This window comes from Talpa europaea (assembly GCF_964194135.1).
Source record: "Talpa europaea genome assembly, chromosome: 4".
NCBI lineage: Eukaryota > Metazoa > Chordata > Mammalia > Eulipotyphla > Talpidae > Talpa > Talpa europaea.
The window spans coordinates 108,786,683-108,808,904 of record NC_140070.1 but is presented as its reverse complement, the minus strand read 5'-3'; the positions used below and the strand labels follow the sequence as shown (position 1 = coordinate 108,808,904).

The window sequence follows — 22,222 nt, the reverse complement described above, 5'->3', positions numbered from 1 at the left end:
ATTTTGTTTTTCTTTTTGAAATTCTTGTCCAATAAAACCTGAGTTACACTTTTTATTCTCTGTGTACCTTGAGAACCATTAATAAACAGGAATTGAAGGGGCTTTCCCAGTCATTTAGATCAGATCTATAGTCTTTTCCTCCTTATTTTGTAATAAATTTCTTTTTTGTTTTTGTGTTAGACCTTGAAACAGTTTTTGAATGCTTTTCCTATGCCAGATATTAGTTTAAGTGTTTTGCATTCATTCTCATAGATACAGGTGTTTTTCTCATTTAATAGATGAGGAAATGGAAATGTTAAAACTGAAACAGTAAAGCCAACATTTGAACCCAGGTCTTGTGACCACAGTGCTCAACTAGTTTGAGAAAAAACCTCTAATTGCTAAAAAATGTGAATCACATTAAATGTGTATTTGGAAGCTCCCCTAGTTAACAGTAGCCTTCATTGGGTGGGTGAGAAAGACTAATCATAACCATCCTATGTGACTTCCTATAATATAACAAACTTTGGAATTTAAACTTTCAAACTATGTGAAAACTTTGGTAGATGAAAATGGGTAAAGTCACTAAGCAGAGAGAATTTTCTTTGTGTTACTTGTAAACATGTCTTGAATTATAGTCGTCAAATTCCTCAATAGTCAAGTAGTATCTATTGATAAGTTGCCCAAAATTTAGGCAGAATTTTTTTTTTTTTAAACCCCCTCCCTCACCAGCAACTGAACCCCCGCTCCCATACCAGTATCCTATGTTCTGGCTTCCAGGACAGCTTGGGGTCTTGTGTGGACCAGACAGGTCCCATCACAGGGTTTTTCTTTTTTTATTATTCACTTTATTTTTTTTTAATTTTTATTATTTTTAAAAATTTTATTTTTTTTACATAATTTTTCATTTTTGTATAATGTACGCATTTTCCTCTTGGTTATAGTCCCCATGCAATTACCCCCCTTGTTTTAATCCTACTTGCTCCCCTCTGCCCCCACCCCGTGATCCATCCACCCCCACCCCCCACCCCCCACCCCCCACCCCCGCGTTCCTCCTCCCCATAGTGTGTGTCTGGTTTATAGTTGCTTGTTGATTTTGATTTTTACTGTATTATAATTAGTCTTTTTCCTGGTCCCTTATTTAGGTTTTCTAAATTCCTGCTATGAGTGAGACCATCCAGTATTTTTCTTTTTCTTTCTGGCTTATTTCGCTGAGCATGATCCCTTCCAGCTCCATCCATGTTCCTGCACATTACATGAATTTATCTTTTTTGATCGCTGAGTAATATTCCATTGTGTATATGTACCACATCTTCTTGATCCAGTCATCTATTTTTGGGCATTCAGATCATTTCCATAGCTTAGCTATTGTAAATAGTGCTGTGATAAACATAGGAGTGCAGGTGCCCTTTTGTATTAATGTTTCTGTGTCCTTTGGGTAAATACTTAGGAGTGGAATTGCTGGATCATATGGAAGCTCCATCTTTGCAGGTTGAGGAATCTCCACACAGCTTTCCATAGTGGTTGGACCAGTTTCCACTTCCACCAGCAATGCAGGAGAGTTCCTTTTTCTCCATATCCTTGCCAACATTTGTTGTTGCTATTTTTTTTAATTTGTGCCATTCTTACTGGTGTAAGATGGTATCTCATTGTAGTTTTGATTTGCATTTCCCTGATTACAAGTGATGCTGAATTTTTTTTCATATGCCTGTTGGCCATTCGTGTTTCCTCTTTGAAGAAGTTTCTTTTTAGCTCTTCTGCCCATTTTTTGACTGGATTATTTACTTTGGTTTTTGTTCAGTTTCATCAGCTCTTTGTAGATTTTTGTGATCAGTCCTTTATCACTAGTGTTGTGTGCAAAAATTTTTTCCCAATCAGTGAGGTGTCTCTTTGTTTTGGTTTCTGTCTCTTTTGCAGTACAGAAGCTCTTTAATTTGATGTAGTCCCAGCTGTTCATCTTTGCCTTCACTATCACTGCTTTGGGTGATGTGTCTTTAAAGATGTTACTGAGGTATATGTCATGTAGTGTTTTGCCTATATTTCCTTCCATATATTTTATGGTTGCAGGTCTTATGTCTAGCTCTTTATTCCATTTTGAGTTGGTTTTTGTTAGGCAGAACTTTTTAGTGTCGTGTGTTCATGTTTAGCATTTTAAGATCTGGCTGTGAGAGAGAGAGAGACAATCTTTGATTTGATTGCCTACAATGGCTGTTATTCTAAATTGAGAAGCTTTGTTAAGCTGGAATAGAAGTATTAAAATGTTTTCTAATAAACTTCAATGTATTTCTTCATATTTCTTGTATGAGTATCTTTTAGAAGATACATTTATGTTAAAACTGAGTACTTTATATCTACATCTCGTTTACCAGTGAAAAGTGAAAACAGTGGTAAATATCTTTGCTCCGCTACCCTTGTATAGGTTTGTTTTAATGATATAGTTGGATGTTTTTAATGTTAAAAACAGTGTAGCTTAAAGAGGCTGGTAAATTAGAATTTTCCAATATCCGCAGCTTTTTTCTCCTGCAGTTAATTTGCTTTGCTGACTCCCTACACAAGGTGGCAACAGCTGGCCTTTTTACTAGAGCTTGGGGGGATTAGAGAGCAGGAATTGCAGCAGCGTGCTCGGCCTCTTGCCTCTGTTGACTGTTCTTTATTGTTTGATGCCTGAGCATCTCCCAGACAGCAAGCAATTGTTTCTTGAAACTTAAAGTTTGTTTCTCTTGGAAGTATACAATGCTGCTGGAGCTTGTCTTTGTGTCTCTTCACTTTCCTAGTCTCTTCTTATCCTCCATCCTGTGCATTTGCTTGATAATTAGAAAGGAGCAATGGATACAAGTTTTATATCTTAGTGTGCATGAGATTTCAGTTTTGACTCTAAAACTTAGAGAATATTCCACTGATGAAAATTTATTTTTTTCTTTGAGCCACCAGCTTTTGAATAACAGAAATCATTTTTATAATGAAAACTTTGTTTTTCATAATGTACTAGATTTCTGAAGTTAAGGTGATAGAAATGGAGCAGCCACACAATGAGAAATGCACCAGAGCTGCTTAAATTTCAAAAAAAAAAACTTTCATTAACTTTAAAGCATAGTTCCAGTTTATATGATGTTTACAAGAATATTTCATGCTATTTCATGAATAAACAGTAGTCAGAACATATCTAGATGGAAACTGCATCCAGAATAATTTTGTTCTTCATTTAGAAAAGAAAAAATATCAAGATACTCTTGATTTAATTTCCACTGGTTGCTCTACATTGCTAAACTTCTCTCATACCTGCCATATCCTTGAGAGTCATGGGATGAAAATAGTTTGAGACAGAATCATTATAGAAAGATACATAGGATCTGGAATTTTAAATTATAGGAAAGGCAGTTGGTATCCACAACTGTTTTTACAACTAGAGAAGTAAGTCTCTAACATGTTTAGATAAGTGTCCATAAGTGATTCTTGCATGCAGCTGTGCCACACACCCTTCTGCTTCTGAGCCACTGCTCTAGGATTCCTCCTGTCCACAGTAACATGACTCACCATTGTACTAATTCAGATAAAATTAACATGTATCTTCTTTTAGTCTAGTCTGATACCATGTGTTGAAAATTGAAAGTTCATTTAAACTGTATAGTAGCATGTGTGTTTTGTTTCTCTAGCGGTAGCCAATGAAAATGGTTTTTAAATGATTTAGAAGAGAAGAGGGTGGCATTGAATTATGGAATTCTAGGCACCTAGTCTGAGAGAATTTTTTTTAAGTATGGTCACAGAGATAAGAGTAAGGAGAGCAGGCACAAATCGTAAGATTCATAATCTCTATAGCCTCATTTATAACTAAATACTGTTACTGCATTTCTTTGGCCAACAATTATAAGACCTCAGTATGGCTTTTCTTATCTCTCCTAGCTTTTAGCACTTTGCTTGGTCCTCAACCAGTATTTTTCCTGCCATATACTTTTTTACCTACCTTCAGTCACCTACCAGTGATTGAAAACCTCACTGAGGTACTGCCAGTATTGTTTAATTGAGCAGAAGGTAGGATTCCCATTATAGGCAACTATAGATCAGCCAAAAACACATGTAAGAAAATAGAACTGTCATGTCTGTTATCATGATCTATTCTGCCAAAATGTTTGGGTTCTTTCGTAAATTCACCGTAACCTTGTATGTTAAATATTTTACATAATGTGCGCACACACACACACACACACACACACGCAATTGTGACTTGTTAATGCAAGCTCTTCATTAATTCCTTTCTCTTGAAAATAAAAAATTGGGAGAAGGAAGCTCTTTTTGCCCTAAAGAACCTTGTCATGCCAGGAATTTCCATCTCATTTCTCTTCTAGAGCAGCTTGATTTTGCTACATTTATCCCTGTACCTATCCACTAACTCACTAACAACTTAGAATCTGCCTTTCATCTAGCAAAACCACTTCTTTCTTCATCTCCAGTGATCTCTCTAATTGCTAACCCACCCAATTTATCAGAATATTTCAATAATCTTTTATGTTTATTAGGACTATTTAAATTGACTGCAATTTTTCTCTCTTTTACATTTATGTACTTTTTTGGAGTGGTTATTAGTAGAAATGAGTTTTTGGAAAATGGAAAGATTGAAATGTTTTCTTCACTACAAAGTAAATAAAATTTCTTGAGCTCTTTAAGACATCTTTTCAGGATGAAAATAATTGAATTTTTAAATTCTGCTTTAGTGAAGTAAATTTTATAGCAAGGTGAAATTGTCAAATTAAAACAGTCAAATGAAATTACTGAATTAAAAGCAAGATGAAATTGTGAAAATATAGCTAAAGCTAAGAAAGATAGTGAAGGATTATTTTTACCTTGAATCTGTATAGATGAAGCAGACTCTGCTTTGTGTTGTACTGGGGGAGGGGGAGTAACACAAAGAATAATCCTCAGAGAGAGTCTTCTGTGTTAGAGAAGTAGTTATTTACACTCAAGAGTTCCACATGATAAGCCTGAGTTGTGTGCTTTCCAGGTTATTGATGTGAAATTCCAGACTCAAAATGGGGCTTTAGAATCAAGCACATTTTTCATAGTCTGAAGTCTATCTTTTAAAGCCAACAGTGAAGGAAATTGATAAATTGGTACAAGATTAAACGGACATTTACTTTTCAATAATCTTATGTGGGCTACTGGTGCTGCTTTACCAGCAAGTGTATTCTTCTTGCTGTAAACTCACATTTTAATCCATTAAAGTAAGAAAAAGGTGAGAAATGTCTCTTCAATAATATGGGTTGAATTTTGTGTTCATCATTTTAAAATATATTTTAAATTTCATATTCTTAATTATTGTATTCATAGAAATAACAAAACTACACATGATATGATCCTTTTTTCCTTTTTTTTAGTAGTATCTCCTTTTTTTTTTTTTTCTTTATTGAGGAAACATTGGTTTGCCATATTGTATATGATTTAGAGGTACAGGTTCACTCCTTTCAAATACTGGATGGTATCACTTACATGTAGAAAATAGAGAAACAGGGGCCTCCATGGTGGCGCAAGGAGTTAAGTCTCAGCACTATGAAACTATTGGCAGTTACTGCAGCAGCACAAGTTCGATCCCTGTCCAGAGAGGTGACCCACATGGTGCAGCAGACCACTCCTGTCTTGCCCGCTACTCCCCTCAGCAGTGTATTTCAGTAGATCTGCCTGTTCTGCTCCCCACTCTGTCTCTGGTGAATCCTCTCACCCCATGCATCTCTGGCCTGCACCCCCCTATTGTGTGCATAAATAAATAAATATTTAAAGAAAATAGAGAAACAAAACAAACAGATAAAGTCAAACCTGTATGATCAGTCCCAAAAATGACAGAATATTTTTCCAAATAACAGTTTGGTGATTATGACTCCAGGATTATGATTTCACGGGACCACATAGTAGTTGCTTATAATAGTATCATCTCACTGTTTTAATTCTCTCATTTTTGGTAACTATCTGTCAGGGATCTGTCATCTGTGAATGAATTGAAATCTTTATTGAACTAGTGAAGTTTTCAAGCTTATGCAACCCATCTAAGATAATCAATTTTCTCTGCTTTATTGTTACCTGAGTGTGGAAATAGTCCATTTTAATTTCTCCTAGAACAACTGCTTCATCTATCTCCTAGTTTTATTATACTGAGCTGTAGAGAGATGTTTGCCATTTTTTACTCACTTCAGTTCGATCTCCTTTCTGGGCCATGGAATTCAAGTCTTTCTAGTCTCCTTTTATTGTCACCACTTCATATTCTGAGTCACATGTGCGGACTGTACTGTCTTCACTCAGTACACTATCAGAATTGTAGGAGCTTTTGTTTTAAACCTTTTTCCTGTCACTGAACTAATTGTATGCATTGCAGAAATTAGAAAACCTAGATGGCATAATATTTAAAACTACTCAGAGATAATGACAGTAACTGTATCCTAACAAATTTTTCAATTATTTATGTTCTTAAGGACATAACTTCTGTAACATTTCTGAACAGTTGTTCATGAAGAGATCTTGGTTTGGCTCCTTCTTATACCCACAGATCATCAGTTTGTTGTCATTGCTCCTATTTCTGGTTTCTCAATATCAGAGAAGGCTAAGTTTCTCTTCCTTCATATAAATGTATTTCAAAATAGACAGCATTAGTAAAAATAAAACATATGGTGCCAGTTATTTTAAAAAGGTCAAGTATCCAAAAGGCTATATTGTGGCTTAACAGGTACTAAAAATCACTCTCCTTTCAAAGTCTCCCCACCTGTTCTCAGGCTCCTGTACTTTCTGTGTGTGCTTAAGGTTCCATTATATCACTCCTTTTCATCAAAGATGTTCGAATCATTCCCATCTTAAAACTATTAGATATTTTTCCATGTGCTCCAACTATTTTCAATATTGTTTCTCCTTTACACTGGAAACCCTTTTAATGTTTGCCTGCTGTCTCCACTTGTAACTATGAAATTGCTTCTTAACTGTAATCTTTCATTCTCACTTATACTGTCCAAGACTGCTGACAATCAAGAGAAAGCAATGAGCTAGGCAGCATTCAGGAAATGAAAGCATTCTCATTTAGCTGTATCATTTGGTACTTTGGAATCCAGATGCTGCTTGGAACTCTGTATCTGTCCCTTACCTTTGCACAGGCCATTACACTTTATAAGTTGTGTTATGTTTGTCCATATGCTTCATAAAAGCATGAGACTTGCAAGGTATTTCCCCCATTGTTCAAATGAGGAAATTAGTGTACATTGAGGGTAATAATTTAAAGTTACATAAATACTCATGACAAACTTGGAACTAGATCGTATCTTTTAGATTTGTTTTGGGATTCTGTTCAACTTCAGTCTCTGAGCTTTGTGCTTGTGCGGGACCCTGAAAAAACAGGTTTGTATAATTTGGCTTCCTTTTTCTGTTATTTTCAGTGTGTTAGCTTTTAGAGCTAAACTAATCATCAAGAATCTGGAACCAAGAACTTGCCTCCTAAAGACATATATAGTGGTTTCATTCTTTAAAAAGGATAACCCAAGTTTATAAATCTGTGTATTCTTACCATTATTTGAATTTTGTGATTTTTTTCTACAGAAAATAAAACAATATCTGAAAATTAAAATGTGATTTTCTGAATCAATGAATATGTGAAATTAGTTCTGAACTTATTTTCACTTCTTTCAGCCTTCTTCTGCATTACAGCCAGTATCAGTAATAATACTTATGGAGTTTTGAGAAAGAACTGAAAACTTATGAAATCAGCCTAACAAAACATCAAGGCCTATTGTCTCCTTGTGATAAGTTCAATAATACTTTGTCCTAATCTAATTTAAGAGATGTAATTTTATTTCTTTTTTTATCTCATTTAATTCATAACTTTACTAAAGCCTGTGATTTTTAATTCCATATTTTTACATAAACTTTTAGTTTTGTTCATAAATCAGAATTGCATTCTCCATTCTTATATTATTTGCTTTCAATTTTAAAATTACATTAATGAGCTGTTTAAGAATCATTCTTATGATTCATTTGTCTTTTACGCCTCCTTTTTTAAAGCTTCAGCACTGAAGGTCTTTTGACAAACCAATATTTATAACAGTTTGACAGCCGCATGAGGAACAGCATTTGTCTTTGTAACAGCTTGAAGAAAGACCCTTTCCAGGACCCAGTCATGCAGTTACAATCTTGACCTCTTTCTTATGCTGGGAACATACATACAGCAGCACCTCCCATGTGTTTTCTTGTCCCATTGACTGTCCATTCACTTCCCATCTGTTTTGCAGTCTTAAAGGAACAGAAGGGGCCCTCTTCTTATAAATCTGTCTTTACTGGTGATAAATGATGTCCTGTCTCTTTAAGGGCTGCTTGGGTGGTTTTCTTTTTCTTAAAATGTTTCAACTTTACTCCTGACAAAATTCAAAGTGAAATGTACTTTTTAAGAGTAAGAGGAAAGAGAAAATGGTGGATTATTTTTAAATATTTTTGCTTTATTAAGACAAAATATTTTACTCATCAGAGTAAAGCTTTTTTAGCCTTTTCAATTACTTAAATCATATTTTTATAATTGCATTGATATTTAGATTTCTCTGATAACAAAAGGAATACATTCATTTTGAAATAGTGTATTAAACTTTATTTTTTGAAGAAAATAAAGCAAGGTATTGATAAGTTAGCATATAAAATAACTTAAAGCTTTTTCCATCATAATTTGAGTTGATAAATGTAATTAATATAGAATATTTTATGTACTGAATATAGAATAAAGTAGTAAATAGTAGACTATTTAACTTCTACATTTAACTCCATAAAAATTTATAATTTTTCTTATGTTGCTGAAAATACCATATATATTTATATCATTAAGCAGAAATAAAAATACTTTTCTCCCATAAAGAAATTATTCATAAGACATAAAAAGTGACAAATATTGTCTTCCAAAATTTTTCCTAATTTTACTGATACAAAATTCAAAAATCAACCAGTGTAAAAAGTCTGCTTTTAGAATATTACTGTTGTATGATTCACCTATCTAGTGGTATATCATCTATAAGCTAACTAATTCATCTATCAATTCACTGCTTTATCCTAAAAATGATTGCAGGTAGCTAACAAAGGCCTATCCTGTATAAAAGATAAAAAATATTTAAAAGTAAAAAGTTGCACAAAAGGGAAAAAAGTGAAATAATGTGAAACCTAACAAAATTAGTATCCCCTCAAAATACATGCCTACAGGTTCTGTGTACTTGTAAGTAATTTACAAATTTTGGCTTGAGCTTCCTAGCGTCAGATGCAAACTAGAAAGCAAAGTTGACTATATGATTTATGGGAGCTATCAGATAACATAGATATTGCATTGGAGAAACTTAGATCTTCTCAAACACACCTGAGAAAACTGTCCCCTTGTAAAAGGGATATTGAGTTATATGACACAGTGAATCAGGTGGCTATATATAATCATGAATTTCATGGAACTCTATTATAATGTTCCTTAATGTAAGTTGACCACATAAGCAATTCTGGGGGAAGTCAAAATGATGTAGTCTAGATACATAATTATTTGGTTTGGCTTTTATCTCAAGTTGAAAAAATATATAGAAAAACAGAAAAACTGTACATTCCCCATATAACCTTCCATAAATATTTATTGCAACTGAGCCTTTTAGTGAGTATTCGGTAGCAAAAAGTTTAAGGTTTTGCACTCATTGATATTAACAAGCATTTGGAATGGTGCTACTCATTATTAGGTAAGGGTAGATCCATAAGAATTAAATAGCTAGCTGAGCTGAAATTAGGGTTGCCATCCACTTAGGAAAGTTGGAGAGCCTAGCCAATACAAAAGCCTGAATATAAGGCTATTCTGTGTTCATCTGTACTGAAGTCCTTGGGGGAATAGGCTTCAAAATATCAGGAAAGGATTTGAAGAGATTTTGATTGTACTAGCCAAAGGGAGTCTGATAGAAATGCTCACAGTAAAGAGTTCAGAAAAGGAAAGCTGAATTTATCTATAAGTCACTCACTGTTGAGCTGTTCACATATTCAGTAGACATAAGTTACTTTACAGACCTTATTATGGGAGTTTTTTACCTAAATAATCATTCTGGGGTTTGAAAATAGCAAATTGTTTTAATAATCATCTTTAATGTTTGAATTAAGTATTGACTCTGTCAGATCACTTAACAATGAATGAATGAATGAACAGTGAATGAATTATTCATGGACCTCTATTACATAGCAAGTGCTGTACTAGGGTGACTGATTTTAAATGACAGACTTTTGTAAGTAGGTAAATTCATACAAGCAGTCTGACTGATTCTGCCAGGGCGGGGGTGGGGAACAGTATAATACTGATCTTTCCAAGATGAATTATGTAGCCTTGTGAGAACAATATAATTTGTGATTGCATTTTTTTATTGACAGTGTGACATAAATAAGAAGATGCTAAGGAATAAACAAAAGACCGCTATCAAGTGTAAAAAGATGTAATGAAAACATATGATCAGTTAGAATAGTACATTTCAGTCCTAAAATTTAATGTATAGGCTTTGAATTCTTCTGGACAGAGTCCCTCTTTTTATAGATAAAGAAAGTAGGACTGTAACTGATCTACAGCCAAAAAGTTAAGGGCAAAGCTGGTACTAGAAACTTAATTCTCTGATCACATTATTGTATAACTTTCAATATGTTATGCTGTTATCTTTATAAAAATGATATAAAGTAACTACCCCATTTACTATTAGAGGCATTAGACCAGGGATCCCTAACATTTATTTTTACTTCAAATTCCTTTCATTATTGTATATGCCTATGAAGTCCAGGATTTAGTAGATTTGTGTACATTAATACACTTAATACTCTTTATAATTAGCACCAGTTACAATCATCTCCCCTACTTAGCCTAAATATATCATTATGAGAATAGATGTAGTTCTAGGCCAGATATTTTCATTTGAACTTTTGAAGCAATGGAAATAGCTTATAGAACTATATTACCATCTTCTCAGACCCCAGAAGTCTGGGACCCCACCCAGCTTTGAAATTCTGTAGAGTAGTGTCCCTCACTCCATCTGTGGGTTCACTTTCTATGGTTTCACTTACCATAGTCAACAGAGGTCTGAAAATATGTGCAATAAGATATTTTGAGAGAGGTATCATGTTCACGTTATTTTTATTGCAATTTATTTTTATAATTTTTTATTGGTTATTGTTATTTATCATAGGTATGCATGTATAGAAAAAAAAAACACATAGTATATGTAGGGTTTGGTACATCCAGAGTTTCAGGTATCTACTGGGTTTCTCGGAAAGTATCCCCCAGGAATAAGGGGGAGGAAGACAACTATACCTTTCTTAAGCAGGAAATGATGCCTCTTTCTGTGACAAGGAGTGTTCTGTTTATCTTCATTAGTGAGTTTGTTTTATGACTTGTCGTAGCTATTTGTGGGGGAAAAACAACAGTGCCAGGACTCCAAAGGTGTTAAATTTAGCTATATGCTTTTGACTGTAAGTACATCTCTGGTTCTTCCTTTTATCTGGTGTAAAAGGTGCACATTTTTTCTTGTGTCAAATTTAATATATTTTTTAAAGATTTATTTACTTATGCATACAAGAACTGGGGTCAAAGCCAGAGGGGGGGGTGTGATTCACCAGAGAGAGTGGGGAGCAGAATCGGCAGATGTCCTGAAATAACACTGCTGAGGGGAGCAACAGGCGAGACCGGAGAGGTCTACTGTGCCATGTGGGTAGCTCCCTGGATGGCCTGTAGGTAGTGCTGGCAGTAGCTTGATAGCACTGTCTTTAACTCCTGTGCCACCAGGGAGGCCCTAAATTTAATATTTTGAATGTAATTTTTGAGAATCATAAATCTGCTCTCTTATTTACTTTTTCTTTCCTTTCTTCCCCATGCCCCAGATGATTCCTTTAAATACTGAACTTCTGAAGGACACTTATAGTGTAACGATTTAATAAAAAGCAAGCCCTTTCAGGAATAAATGAACATGTATTTCATAAAGAAGTGTTGATTATCAGCCCCTTGGTAAACATTTTTTTACAGTTGAATTTCATATGTAAGGTGTCCTTGATCTGTATATAAGGTATGTGTGCAGCATGTTAAAAAACAGGTCTGCTAAGGTATGTTTGGGTCTTTGGATGTGTGGCTTGCTTAAAGTACACTGCTTTAGTAAGTTTGCAGCTTTTTTCTTCATGCTTTCTTTAAAAACATCAAAAGTTATAAAAGGTTTATTCCAGGACATATGGTAGTGTTTTGTGTGTGGTTCTTTGTTGCTGTTCTAAACTGTTATTAACCACTGACGTGAACCTTCTCCTGGGTTTGGCCTCTTGGTATTCACAGTGTATTCAAAACCTAATTACAGATTAGTTTATATTTGAGACTTTTAGAGCAAGTATCAGGAGACTCTAAAAGAAAATGAGAGTAGCAGTATCATTTCATGTGGAGATAAAGAGACCTAAACCATGAATGGGTGTCAAGTCATCTGAAGCAAAGAAAAAAGAGAAGGAACTTCATTCACTGAGACTGACGGTTTATGAGTTGGGGATTATGGGTATATATTCATGACTCAATCAAGAAACACAATGAATTGATGTTTGAGATAGTTCATCTTTTAAGTAAACATTGGATAAATGGAAAGTAGATTCAGTATTCACTACATGTGGAATTGACTAGTTCAGTGTAATAGAAATAACAGCTTGTTAATCCCTTCCTGGGTTGGTTTAATTTATCCAGTAAATCACAGATTTTCTAAGAATTCTCTTGGAGTATTTAGTACACATAGTTAATGGAAAAGGGAGTTTGCTTTATGATTCGTCATACTACCGCTATACATATTTCTGTAAGAAAGTAATTTCTAATGAAATAGTTAAATGCAGTAAGATACTGGAATTTGGAAATAGTATAATACAGGGACATTAAAAGGATAAAGTTTTAGTTGCTATCATTCAGCCTCAATTTTCTTGAATAACTCTGTGTAGTCAAGTGGCATGATTAATATATGAGACAATGTTGAAAAATGACTTTACAGAATTTAAAATGAATGAATTCAAATATGTGAAGTAATGCTGCTTATATTTGTATTATATAGTTTCCTGGCAGAGCATGAAATCTACTCAGTTTCTAAAGTTGTGTGTCTATGGTCATCATGTATAAGGTCCTTCCTTCCTAATAAGGTGCAGTAAATTAGGTTGAAGTTTCTTTTTTCTACTGGTATTATGTTGGGAGATCTGAGTCTTTTCTGCTCATGTCTGTGTGGTGCAGTGACCCACCAGCTTTCATGACCTTCATTGTCCTTATGCCCCTTGTCCCCAGACTTGCTTTAGCTCTTGTGGTCCTTGCTTCTGCATTCTTAGTCACTGATATAACATCCAGGAAGCTTGTCATGTGTTTTTTTTCTTCTTCTTGGTAGACTGCAGAGTTATTTTCTGTGCCATATTTTTGTCATTTATCAATTAAGTATTGAATATGTATTGTGAGCCAGACATTGGTCACCTTTCTTTGTCTTAAATTGTTGTTCAAATGTGCCTAGTCTTCTGAAGAGATAATAATATTCAACAGAGTACAATTGTATATTGTACATTTTTTAGTCATTCCTAGATACAGAACTATGAAGTAGTGCTCCATAACTATTCCACTCCTGATTTTGACCAAAATATGTGTTATTTCACATAAAACTAAAACTTACAACAAACATACTTAAAATAATAACATTCATTTTGTTACCATTTACAGTCTGCAACTTTAAACTGTGTTTCTGAGGCAGGAATATGGACAAGGTTTACTCTGCAGGTTTAATGTCCTGAGCTTTGGCAGTGAAACCTGAGGGACTGTGTGAAGTCCAAATAAAATGTAGAATTTGAAATTACCCAAAGCGCAATAGATAACTTCATATATAGACTTAGAACGCAGTTAGAGAGAAAGCAAGAAATGCTTCCTAAAGGCAGGCTATCATCTGTGTCTTCATGTAACTCCATTAAGTGTGTTTTATAAGTGAAGAAATAACAAAGAAATTGTTTGTTTTATTTTGTGTTAATAGGACACATTGATCACAGGTATTCTTTTTGAACATTTACTTCCTTCCCCCACCCCCATTACTTCCTAGAAACTTACTCCAAGACCCTTTGTTTCATTCCTGAGGTTTCAGGGCATTGTGGTAGAGTCCTGATATTCTAAGCTATTTTATAAAAACATAGCTTTTGAAAGGGAAATTTGGTAATTTTTTATTTTGTGGTTTTCATTTTGAAGTCAATAGTACTTTTAAGAAAAACATTGCTTATCTAATTTTAGAAGAATTTGATTTAGAGTCAGACTTCACAGAGCTAGACTAAGTCTGCCTCAGCATGGCTTTTGGTCTCTTCAGCACAAGTGGGTCTTGCTCTGAATGCTCTTTCCAGGGATGCTGCTGTGCTAGAGCACAGATAGTGTCCCCCTGAAGGTGGAGGTCGTGGACAGGGTGAAAGAATAGAGAGCTGGCCCTGCAGCTGCCTGATTGTACTCAGATCAGGGAGCAAATAGAATCAGATTTCTCTCTTCACATAATACAGTTTTCCCAGGTAGAAAGAATCCTGGGGGGAATGTTTAGAGAAGCTGCTAAAGCTCTAAGCACCCATTTTAGACTTCCATATGTTGTGCTACTAAAGGTAGATAATTTTTTAGAAACCCATCCATTTCTAAAACTGAGGTGATTTAAAAAAATTTTTTTTCCTATTGTCTTCCTTTTTAAAAATTCTTCAACTAAGGAACTGCATTTCTGTAGGATTTACCAAATACTCATTTAAGAAAATAGGTGAAGCTGTTCCTAAAGAACTAGATGAATTGATTTAAAAATAAGAATGTGGCCTTATTTTGAGAAAGAAAGTATGTTTACTGGTGTGACTGTTGGGGAAAAAAATATACACCACCAAAAGTACTTCTAAGTGATGGATCGGGATTATTTTTCTAGTTTGTTTAGTTTGATTTTATATATAAGGAGTTAGTGCTACCTTTGTGGTGACTCTTAGCGTATTTTCTCAGTGAAGTATTTGATCAAAAACAATAGCACTCTTTTCCTATAGATTCGTATACATCTCAGTCTAATACCAATGACTAGAAGTGTTAAACTATTGGAAAAAGAATGCGAAGACGTGATATTCTATATATGCAGACCTTGCAAGCGCTGTTGAGTTCCTACAGTGCTAATAAGCACTCACAAAAAGGGCCATTCTTCCTTTTATTGTGTACTCATCATTAGCACTGGCTCACTGATTAAAAAGGGGGATACTTATATCTTCAGTTGCAGATGATTTCTTTTTAAATGAAGAATATAAATGTTGAATATCAAATGCATCTTAAATGATATTTCTGTAGTATAAAGTAGAATGCTTTGCAGTTTGCCTCTAAATCACTAGTTCTGAAATAGTCACTTCATTTTAATTGATAATTCCCAGTAATATGTTTAACAATGATAAATAAACAAAAATATTTATTAATATGCTCAGTGCAACCTATATTTTAAAATAGTAGTTGTATGATTAAGTCAGCAATGAAATAATAACTTTTAATATTATGAGGTTGACATGTACAATAAATAGTTTATATTTGTGAAGCAATTCTTTATATCACAAAGAGAAATTACAGATTTTGTTTGGAACTCTATAAACATAAAAATCCACAATCAATTAAAATGTAAATTTGTCTTTAGTGGCTCTAGTTTTTTAAACTTTCCTCATTCACAGCTGGGAAAGTATAGTTTTATGTATAATGCAAGTTATTATGGCCCTTTTTATGTTTGTTGCAAATATTTCCTACATTTTGTTTCATCTTTTAATTTTAGGGCATTTTGATATAGAACATGCACATAGAAATTTGCTCACATTGGTTGCTCTTTTCCTTTGTAATTCTTCCATTACTTTACACCTAGAAAGTCACTTAACCAATTTAAGTTTAAAACCCAACTGTATTCGCTTTGATTTTTAAAGATGCTTTAATTATTTTACATATTCCTCTTTTCCAAATATTGCTAACTGTGAGTCCATGAACTCTAGAGAATCTGAGATCTCCTTTAAATTCTGTATATAAATTCTGTATATAATTATGCATATAAATTCTGTATATAATTATAATATGTAATCTACATGTTCTTTTCTCTATGAAACATTCCATAACTTTTACTAGACTCTCAGAGACACTTGTCAAAAATCTACCTCCCTTCTCTTCTTTCCAAAAAATTGCTGAGTTACTACTACCATACATAAGAACTTTATTTGGGGAAAAAAATAAAAGTTTGCTTTTTGGGAGGAAAAAAATTACTTCTCCCAAATAGTTTAAGCATCCCAGATAATTTATTGAGTAATTATCTCCTATGATATGTAATGTCTTGAAAAATAAATTTGTTTTTAACTATTTATTATCTCTATTTCCACAGAGAAAGTTAGAGAAATTCAAGAAAAACTTGATGCTTTCATTGAAGCCCTTCATCAGGAGAAGTAAATTATAATAGTGAGTGAAATTCTATAGTACTTTGGTACTGACTAAATGCAAAATTTTTATTTTAAACGTCACTTAATAGTTTATCAATCTATCTTGCTTGCCTGTTAGTAGTAAATAAAAAATTAAATAATATTAATGCCAGAAATCTCTGAAGCTAGAGTCTAAGTTTTATATGTACAAGTCAAATAACTTGATTGAATTCTGGCTGGACGGAAAATACTTGCTACAATGCATTTTGAACAGAACAAAGGTGAACACAGCTAACATTTTTTATATGTAGGTGGCTCAAATTTTTGCTTGTAGTAACTAAATTATAACTGTTCATGTTCACTGGATTTTTATGTATGTTAACTTGCAAAGCATTTTAATTGACTTGAAAAATTTTAATTCTTAATTTTATTCTCTTATGTTTAAAAACATAGATAATTCTTTTTCCTATTTAAAGTAATATTATATGACCTTAGAATTTGTACTCTACTGAATGTGTGGACTCTATTGTCTAATTCTATATTATTATATGCACACTTCCAATAAAATACTGTATATTTTAAAACTTATTCATAGCATAGCCAATTAATTATCACCAAAGAATTATAATTAGTAAGTTTTTTGTTTTTATTGAAGAAATTGAACAAGGGGACATACTATATCAGTTATATAAAATATTTACTTAAATCATTTTATTGGTTACCCTTACTCCATAGACAGCCTACAACCAAGTCAGACGGGGAAAAGTAGAACTATGAAAGATTTCCTCCCTAGCAACACTTGTTCAAAAAGGTCCTTAAACCAAGCTGCCTACTTTGTTCTATAGAGGAAATGTATTTGCAAAAGCAAGCTAGAAAGGGAAGCACAGCTCAGATTGGGCATCACTCAGAATAGGACGCTAGCAATCAGTAAGAGAAGTTAGAAAGCTTTAGAGTAATGCTTTGTTTGTATCTTCCTTAAGTTTTAAGACGTGTGTGTGTATGTGTGTGTGTATATATAATACCCTCATAACTAAATATCAATCATTTCTAATTCAAGTCAAAAATAACTCAATATTTATCTGTATAGGTTTATAAATGTTTTATACATCTTCTGTGTATGAACATTTTCTTTCAGAACTATCAAGTGTTATGACAACTTCCTTGTTGTCATAATTACTGTTAATAGTTAATGTTAGAGATAAATGTTTTTAGGCGCCTCTTGACTTGGAGATTTTCCACTTCAGCACCAAAGGACACTTGATATTTTTCACTATTAGTGGGTTATCGGACGTCAGAGGTTGGTGGGATTTGTGAATGTCATAGTTGCCTCATTAACGATAGGAACTAATTATCTTTTTTAATGAAAGGAGAAGGCACAAAGCTAACTACTGCTTTACAGAATAGTTAGTGACACTTCCTTGAGCTGGTCAGTAGTTAGATCCAGAGTCACTGTTACTGCTGATAACATACGTTTTCCTGTATGAGCGTCTGGTCTGAGAGCAATAGGGCAATTCTACCAGCCAGACTATGGCGAGCCTCATTTATGGGAAGCCCAAGTCCTGAATAACTGCCCCAGCTTTCCTTGTTCCCTGCTTGTCTACATTCTCTGAGATCTTCCAACCCTTGAGATTTATGAACTGTTAAAAATACTGTGAATTTGGATCTATAAGAATTGATCTATTTTATACCCTGCACTGCCATTTAACAGAATAAATCTGACAGAATGATAGTGTTGCTTCATTCTGAGCATTTTATAAAAGTTACCAAGCATCTTAATTGATAGTTTCACAGTGATCATTTCAACATGTGTGGAGTAATCCTCATCCTGATAGTTTTTACCTCTTTTTAAATAGATTTAAATAACTAAATCTGATACTTAAGTTGTTTACATTCAACATAACCATACCTTTACCATAAATTCCTGCTACTGGTTAATTTTATATACTATTCTTATAGCATTTTTTTCTATATGAAATGAATTCCAGTTTTTTTAATTTGTACATCATGTTTGATACATTATGTTATATTGTTATGATAGGTGATATTTTAAGTAATTCTAATAAAACTAGCAAATTAAGCATTTAATCTATAGTATTTTTATGATCATGCAGTGGTAAAGTTTGCTTAAAAATTTTGCACTTGTCTCCCCATACCTAAATTTATCAAATGTGTTTATTTTTACAGAATCCTGCTCATAATATAATTGCCTCTGCCTACATTTGAAGAAAGGAAACTCCAAAGTCTTTTTGTTGTTGTTGTTCTGCTATTCTACCTTTCTAACATAAAATAAAGTCATGGGATAAAAATAATTTTATGTGTGTTAGAGGCACTTCAACCGTCAGGTGCCTTTTGAATGGAAGAACAGTGGAAACGGCATTAGCATGCTATTTTATTGCATCAAAGTGACAAATTGGGATAATATAAGTGGTGTGGCCATTAGATTTAATCTTTGAAGATAAGAAACTTGCCCTTATGCTTGTCTCATTTATGGTGGCACAGGTTCAATGGATTCATTAGCTGATGCTACTTGATGTCAGTTTCTTTTCCAGAAAAAGAATGCTAGGTGTTTTAAAATAAAATTTAGAATTTTCTTAAAGCTGTCAATGTATATAAAATGATGGTAACCCACAAAGTTGGTGTCTATAGCTGTAATGTTCTATATCCAGAAACTATTTGACCATGATAATTCAGTTTATATTCACCATGTAAAAGTAAACCAATTAATAGAAAAATCCCTCAAATAGGTTAATTTGGATTACAGCAATGCCATGTACATTCAGAGGAGATTCCCGTCCTTAACTCACAGTTTAGAGAGTTAGCTTAGAATCCAAGTCAATAGCAGCTGCCCTGTTTGGTTCAATTGTTTTTGTACTCTCTGTGTCTATTTGAAATTAATTCATTTTAGATGTTGTATGCTTAAGTAAGGCTTTCTGTTAACTGGGGTTTTTTACCTGTTGACAGAGCTATTGGATTATGACACAGGATAGGGAAGATTAAGAATAATCAGTTGACTAATTTCATTTAGACTGTTTTCAAACATTTCAGCTAGGTATCAAGAAAAGGCTTTCTTTCAGAAGACTGTGTTTTAAATAGAAATTATTTAAACAATTAGATCAATGTTGACCATCCCCCCTTTGTGCTGAACATTTAAAGATAAAAAGAAAGTTGAGTTCATTGTAGTTCAGCCATAATAATACCCTCATAACATTTTCATGTGATTTATATAAATATTTTTTATTGACTAAAGGACCTCAGAGCAAAGAATTATGCCATTTTTCACTTAAAATGTCTTTCCCATTTAATTCTTTTTGCTGCCATTTCACTAAGCCTTTGTTATTCTAATAAAAATGCTCATAGTGAATAGCTTTTGCTCTATAGTTTACCTAATTTTACAGTTTTCTTGGAGTTGTATTTTGGTAGCAGTTCCTTTGCTACCCTGCATGTTTTGTTTTGTTTTTTTTTTTCAATTTAACATCAATACTGTCTTTATTGTGACCTCTCTAAAGATCTGACACTTAATACACAAGGCTGAATGAAGGATATCACAAACTATTTCAGAAATTGAGAATTCAATTTTCAATATTTCTTTCATGCTGTTTGATAAAAAAATATATATAATTTTAAACAACTAGTAGCAGTACCTGTTGTTTTTCAGGAAGTAAGTAGTCAGGAACATTTCATCTGTCTTTTAGATCTAGGGATAGTGGTGAGCAGAAAGGGAGTAGAAGACCCTATGTTCTGTACAGGTTAGGAGATGACTTCTCTGGTTAACTCCGTCCAACCAGTTCTGGCCAGCAGGTAAGCCTCCTCACTGAAGCAGACATCATGCAGTGTTAATATTTATGCATTATAAAACACAATCACTTTAAAACTAAAAATCTATGTCTACAGAAGAAATAGAACTAGAACCATATTTATTTATGTGAGTTATGGGCAGGAAGGAAAAAATGCCCTCAGCTGTATTTCCACAGATTCTCCCAAGCAAAAGGCTGATGTGAGTCAGACTTCAGTCACATCCCTTTGTATAAATTTAAGAAAGGTAGGTTGTCTTCATTTCTTTGAGATCAGTATTTATAATTTAAATATAAATAGATAATAAAAATTAATATTATTAAAAATCATATATGAGTCCAGACATTCCTCTATCCCCATTAATAATATGACTTTCATGGGTATTATTTTTTTCCTTTTTAGTTGATCTCATACTAAGCATGTTTGTTTGTTTTTTTTCTTGAAAGCTAGGTATTTATTAAATGCAGATGTTACTAAAAGAGAAAATAAAATTCAGTTTCCCAACAGTAAACCCTGTGTGTTGTGTCTATAGTTCAAAAATTACAAATGATTCAAATTTAAACAAAACACTTCAGAAATTCAATATACAAAAGTTAACTTCTAAGACCAGAAATCATTTGTTTTTCTATGTCAGAATTTGTGAAAAGTGAACAGAACTCTGTATGGAAGACTGAACAAATGTAAATAAATGATATCTAAAATGTATTTGGTATGGGTATCAATTTAAAAAGTCAGTATGTAAGCCATGGAAATAGAAAACAAGTGGTTTTACTCCTTCACGACTGAGCTATTGTTACAGGTGGAGCAACCAGCCTTTCCTAGAAGTTTAATTCTATTCTCTCTTCTTTGTATTACCCCTTTTGCCAGCTTTACTCCAGTGGACTCCTCCCCATACTTGCCTCCAGATGCAAGTAAATCGTGTACAAATGAGTAGGGAGCATTACAGAGAGTGGTACTTGCTAACCTAATTAATCTGTAAGATTTGGTGTAGATTTAAAAGAAATTCTTTAACTAGTTAGTAATTTTATATTTATTTTAGATGTATTTGTGAAAGAAAATGAAGGGTATTTTAGTTTTTCAATAAAGGGGATCAAAGTAATGCTTTTTATCTCCATTCTCTGAGCTGACCTATGTTGTAGTTTCAGGTACTTCTAGCAGTATGGAAATAAGCTTACAGATATGCTTCTCTCTTAAAAAATCATGGCTTTGTGTTTGATATTTAAAACTTAATCTTGTTTTTACTTGTGTACTGTGAATGAACTTTGTATTATTCTTAAAAACCTCACTACATGTAGATGTTATTGCAATTTATATATTGCCTGTGCTTGATCTAAGGTCATTTGTATAGATGAGTAATTAAAGATCTTTAAATCACATTATAATGCTAATATTGGAGAGCATCTTTTTAATTTTCTGTTTAGTAATGGGAAGAGAAAGACCTGCCCACCAAGTAATTTGACCCCACAGTATAATCAAATTAATGATCTAAAAAAACCTCTTAATGTGACTCTTCTCTAAGCATTTGAATTTCACAAGCCTCATATTTCACTTTTAACCCATGGTCAGCCAACGTTGTTGTTTTTATGTCTTGATACTTGTCAAACATTTTGGTATTTGGCAAAATATATTCAAAATATTTAATAGCATTTTGCTGACATAGTCACCATTTTCATTAATGATACTAATATGCCCATTATCTTAAAGTTCTAACGAGGCATTAGAACTGGGAAAGAAAAACATAAATCGTTTGATTCTATCTACCATCTGATTATGAACCCCCATTTATCACTTTATTTCTCATTTTCTCCCACTGCCCTTAAATGTTGCTTATTAAGTACTTGTTGATTATCAGATCTGTAAAATAAGCCTGGGTAGGTGTGCCTTCTTCAGTATTCACAGGGTTGGCTTAAGTCAAAACTGGGAAAAGACTCAAAGTCTTGATTACTCCAATAAGTAGTACATAGTAGGGTGTACATGAATAAGTGTCAAGAAATGAGCTGGATTCTTTATTTATAGGGAGGAACATGTTTCAGTCATA

The 22,222-nt window shown here is 33.4% G+C and overlaps 1 protein-coding gene across 8 annotated transcripts in view; it reads left to right on the top strand.

Moving 5' to 3' along the window:
- The window catches only part of OPA1 (OPA1 mitochondrial dynamin like GTPase), a gene marked incomplete at both ends in the record, with an annotated part of 79,973 nt that extends 63,550 nt beyond the window's left edge, over positions 1-16,423 (top strand). For all 8 annotated transcript variants that reach the window (XM_084231208.1, XM_084231205.1, XM_084231207.1 and 5 more), the window contains one exon: positions 16,359-16,423. In XM_084231208.1, coding sequence (XP_084087334.1) covers positions 16,359-16,423 — 65 coding nt within the window. The remainder of the gene's footprint in view (positions 1-16,358) is intronic.
- Between the last annotated feature and the right edge of the window lie 5,799 nt (positions 16,424-22,222).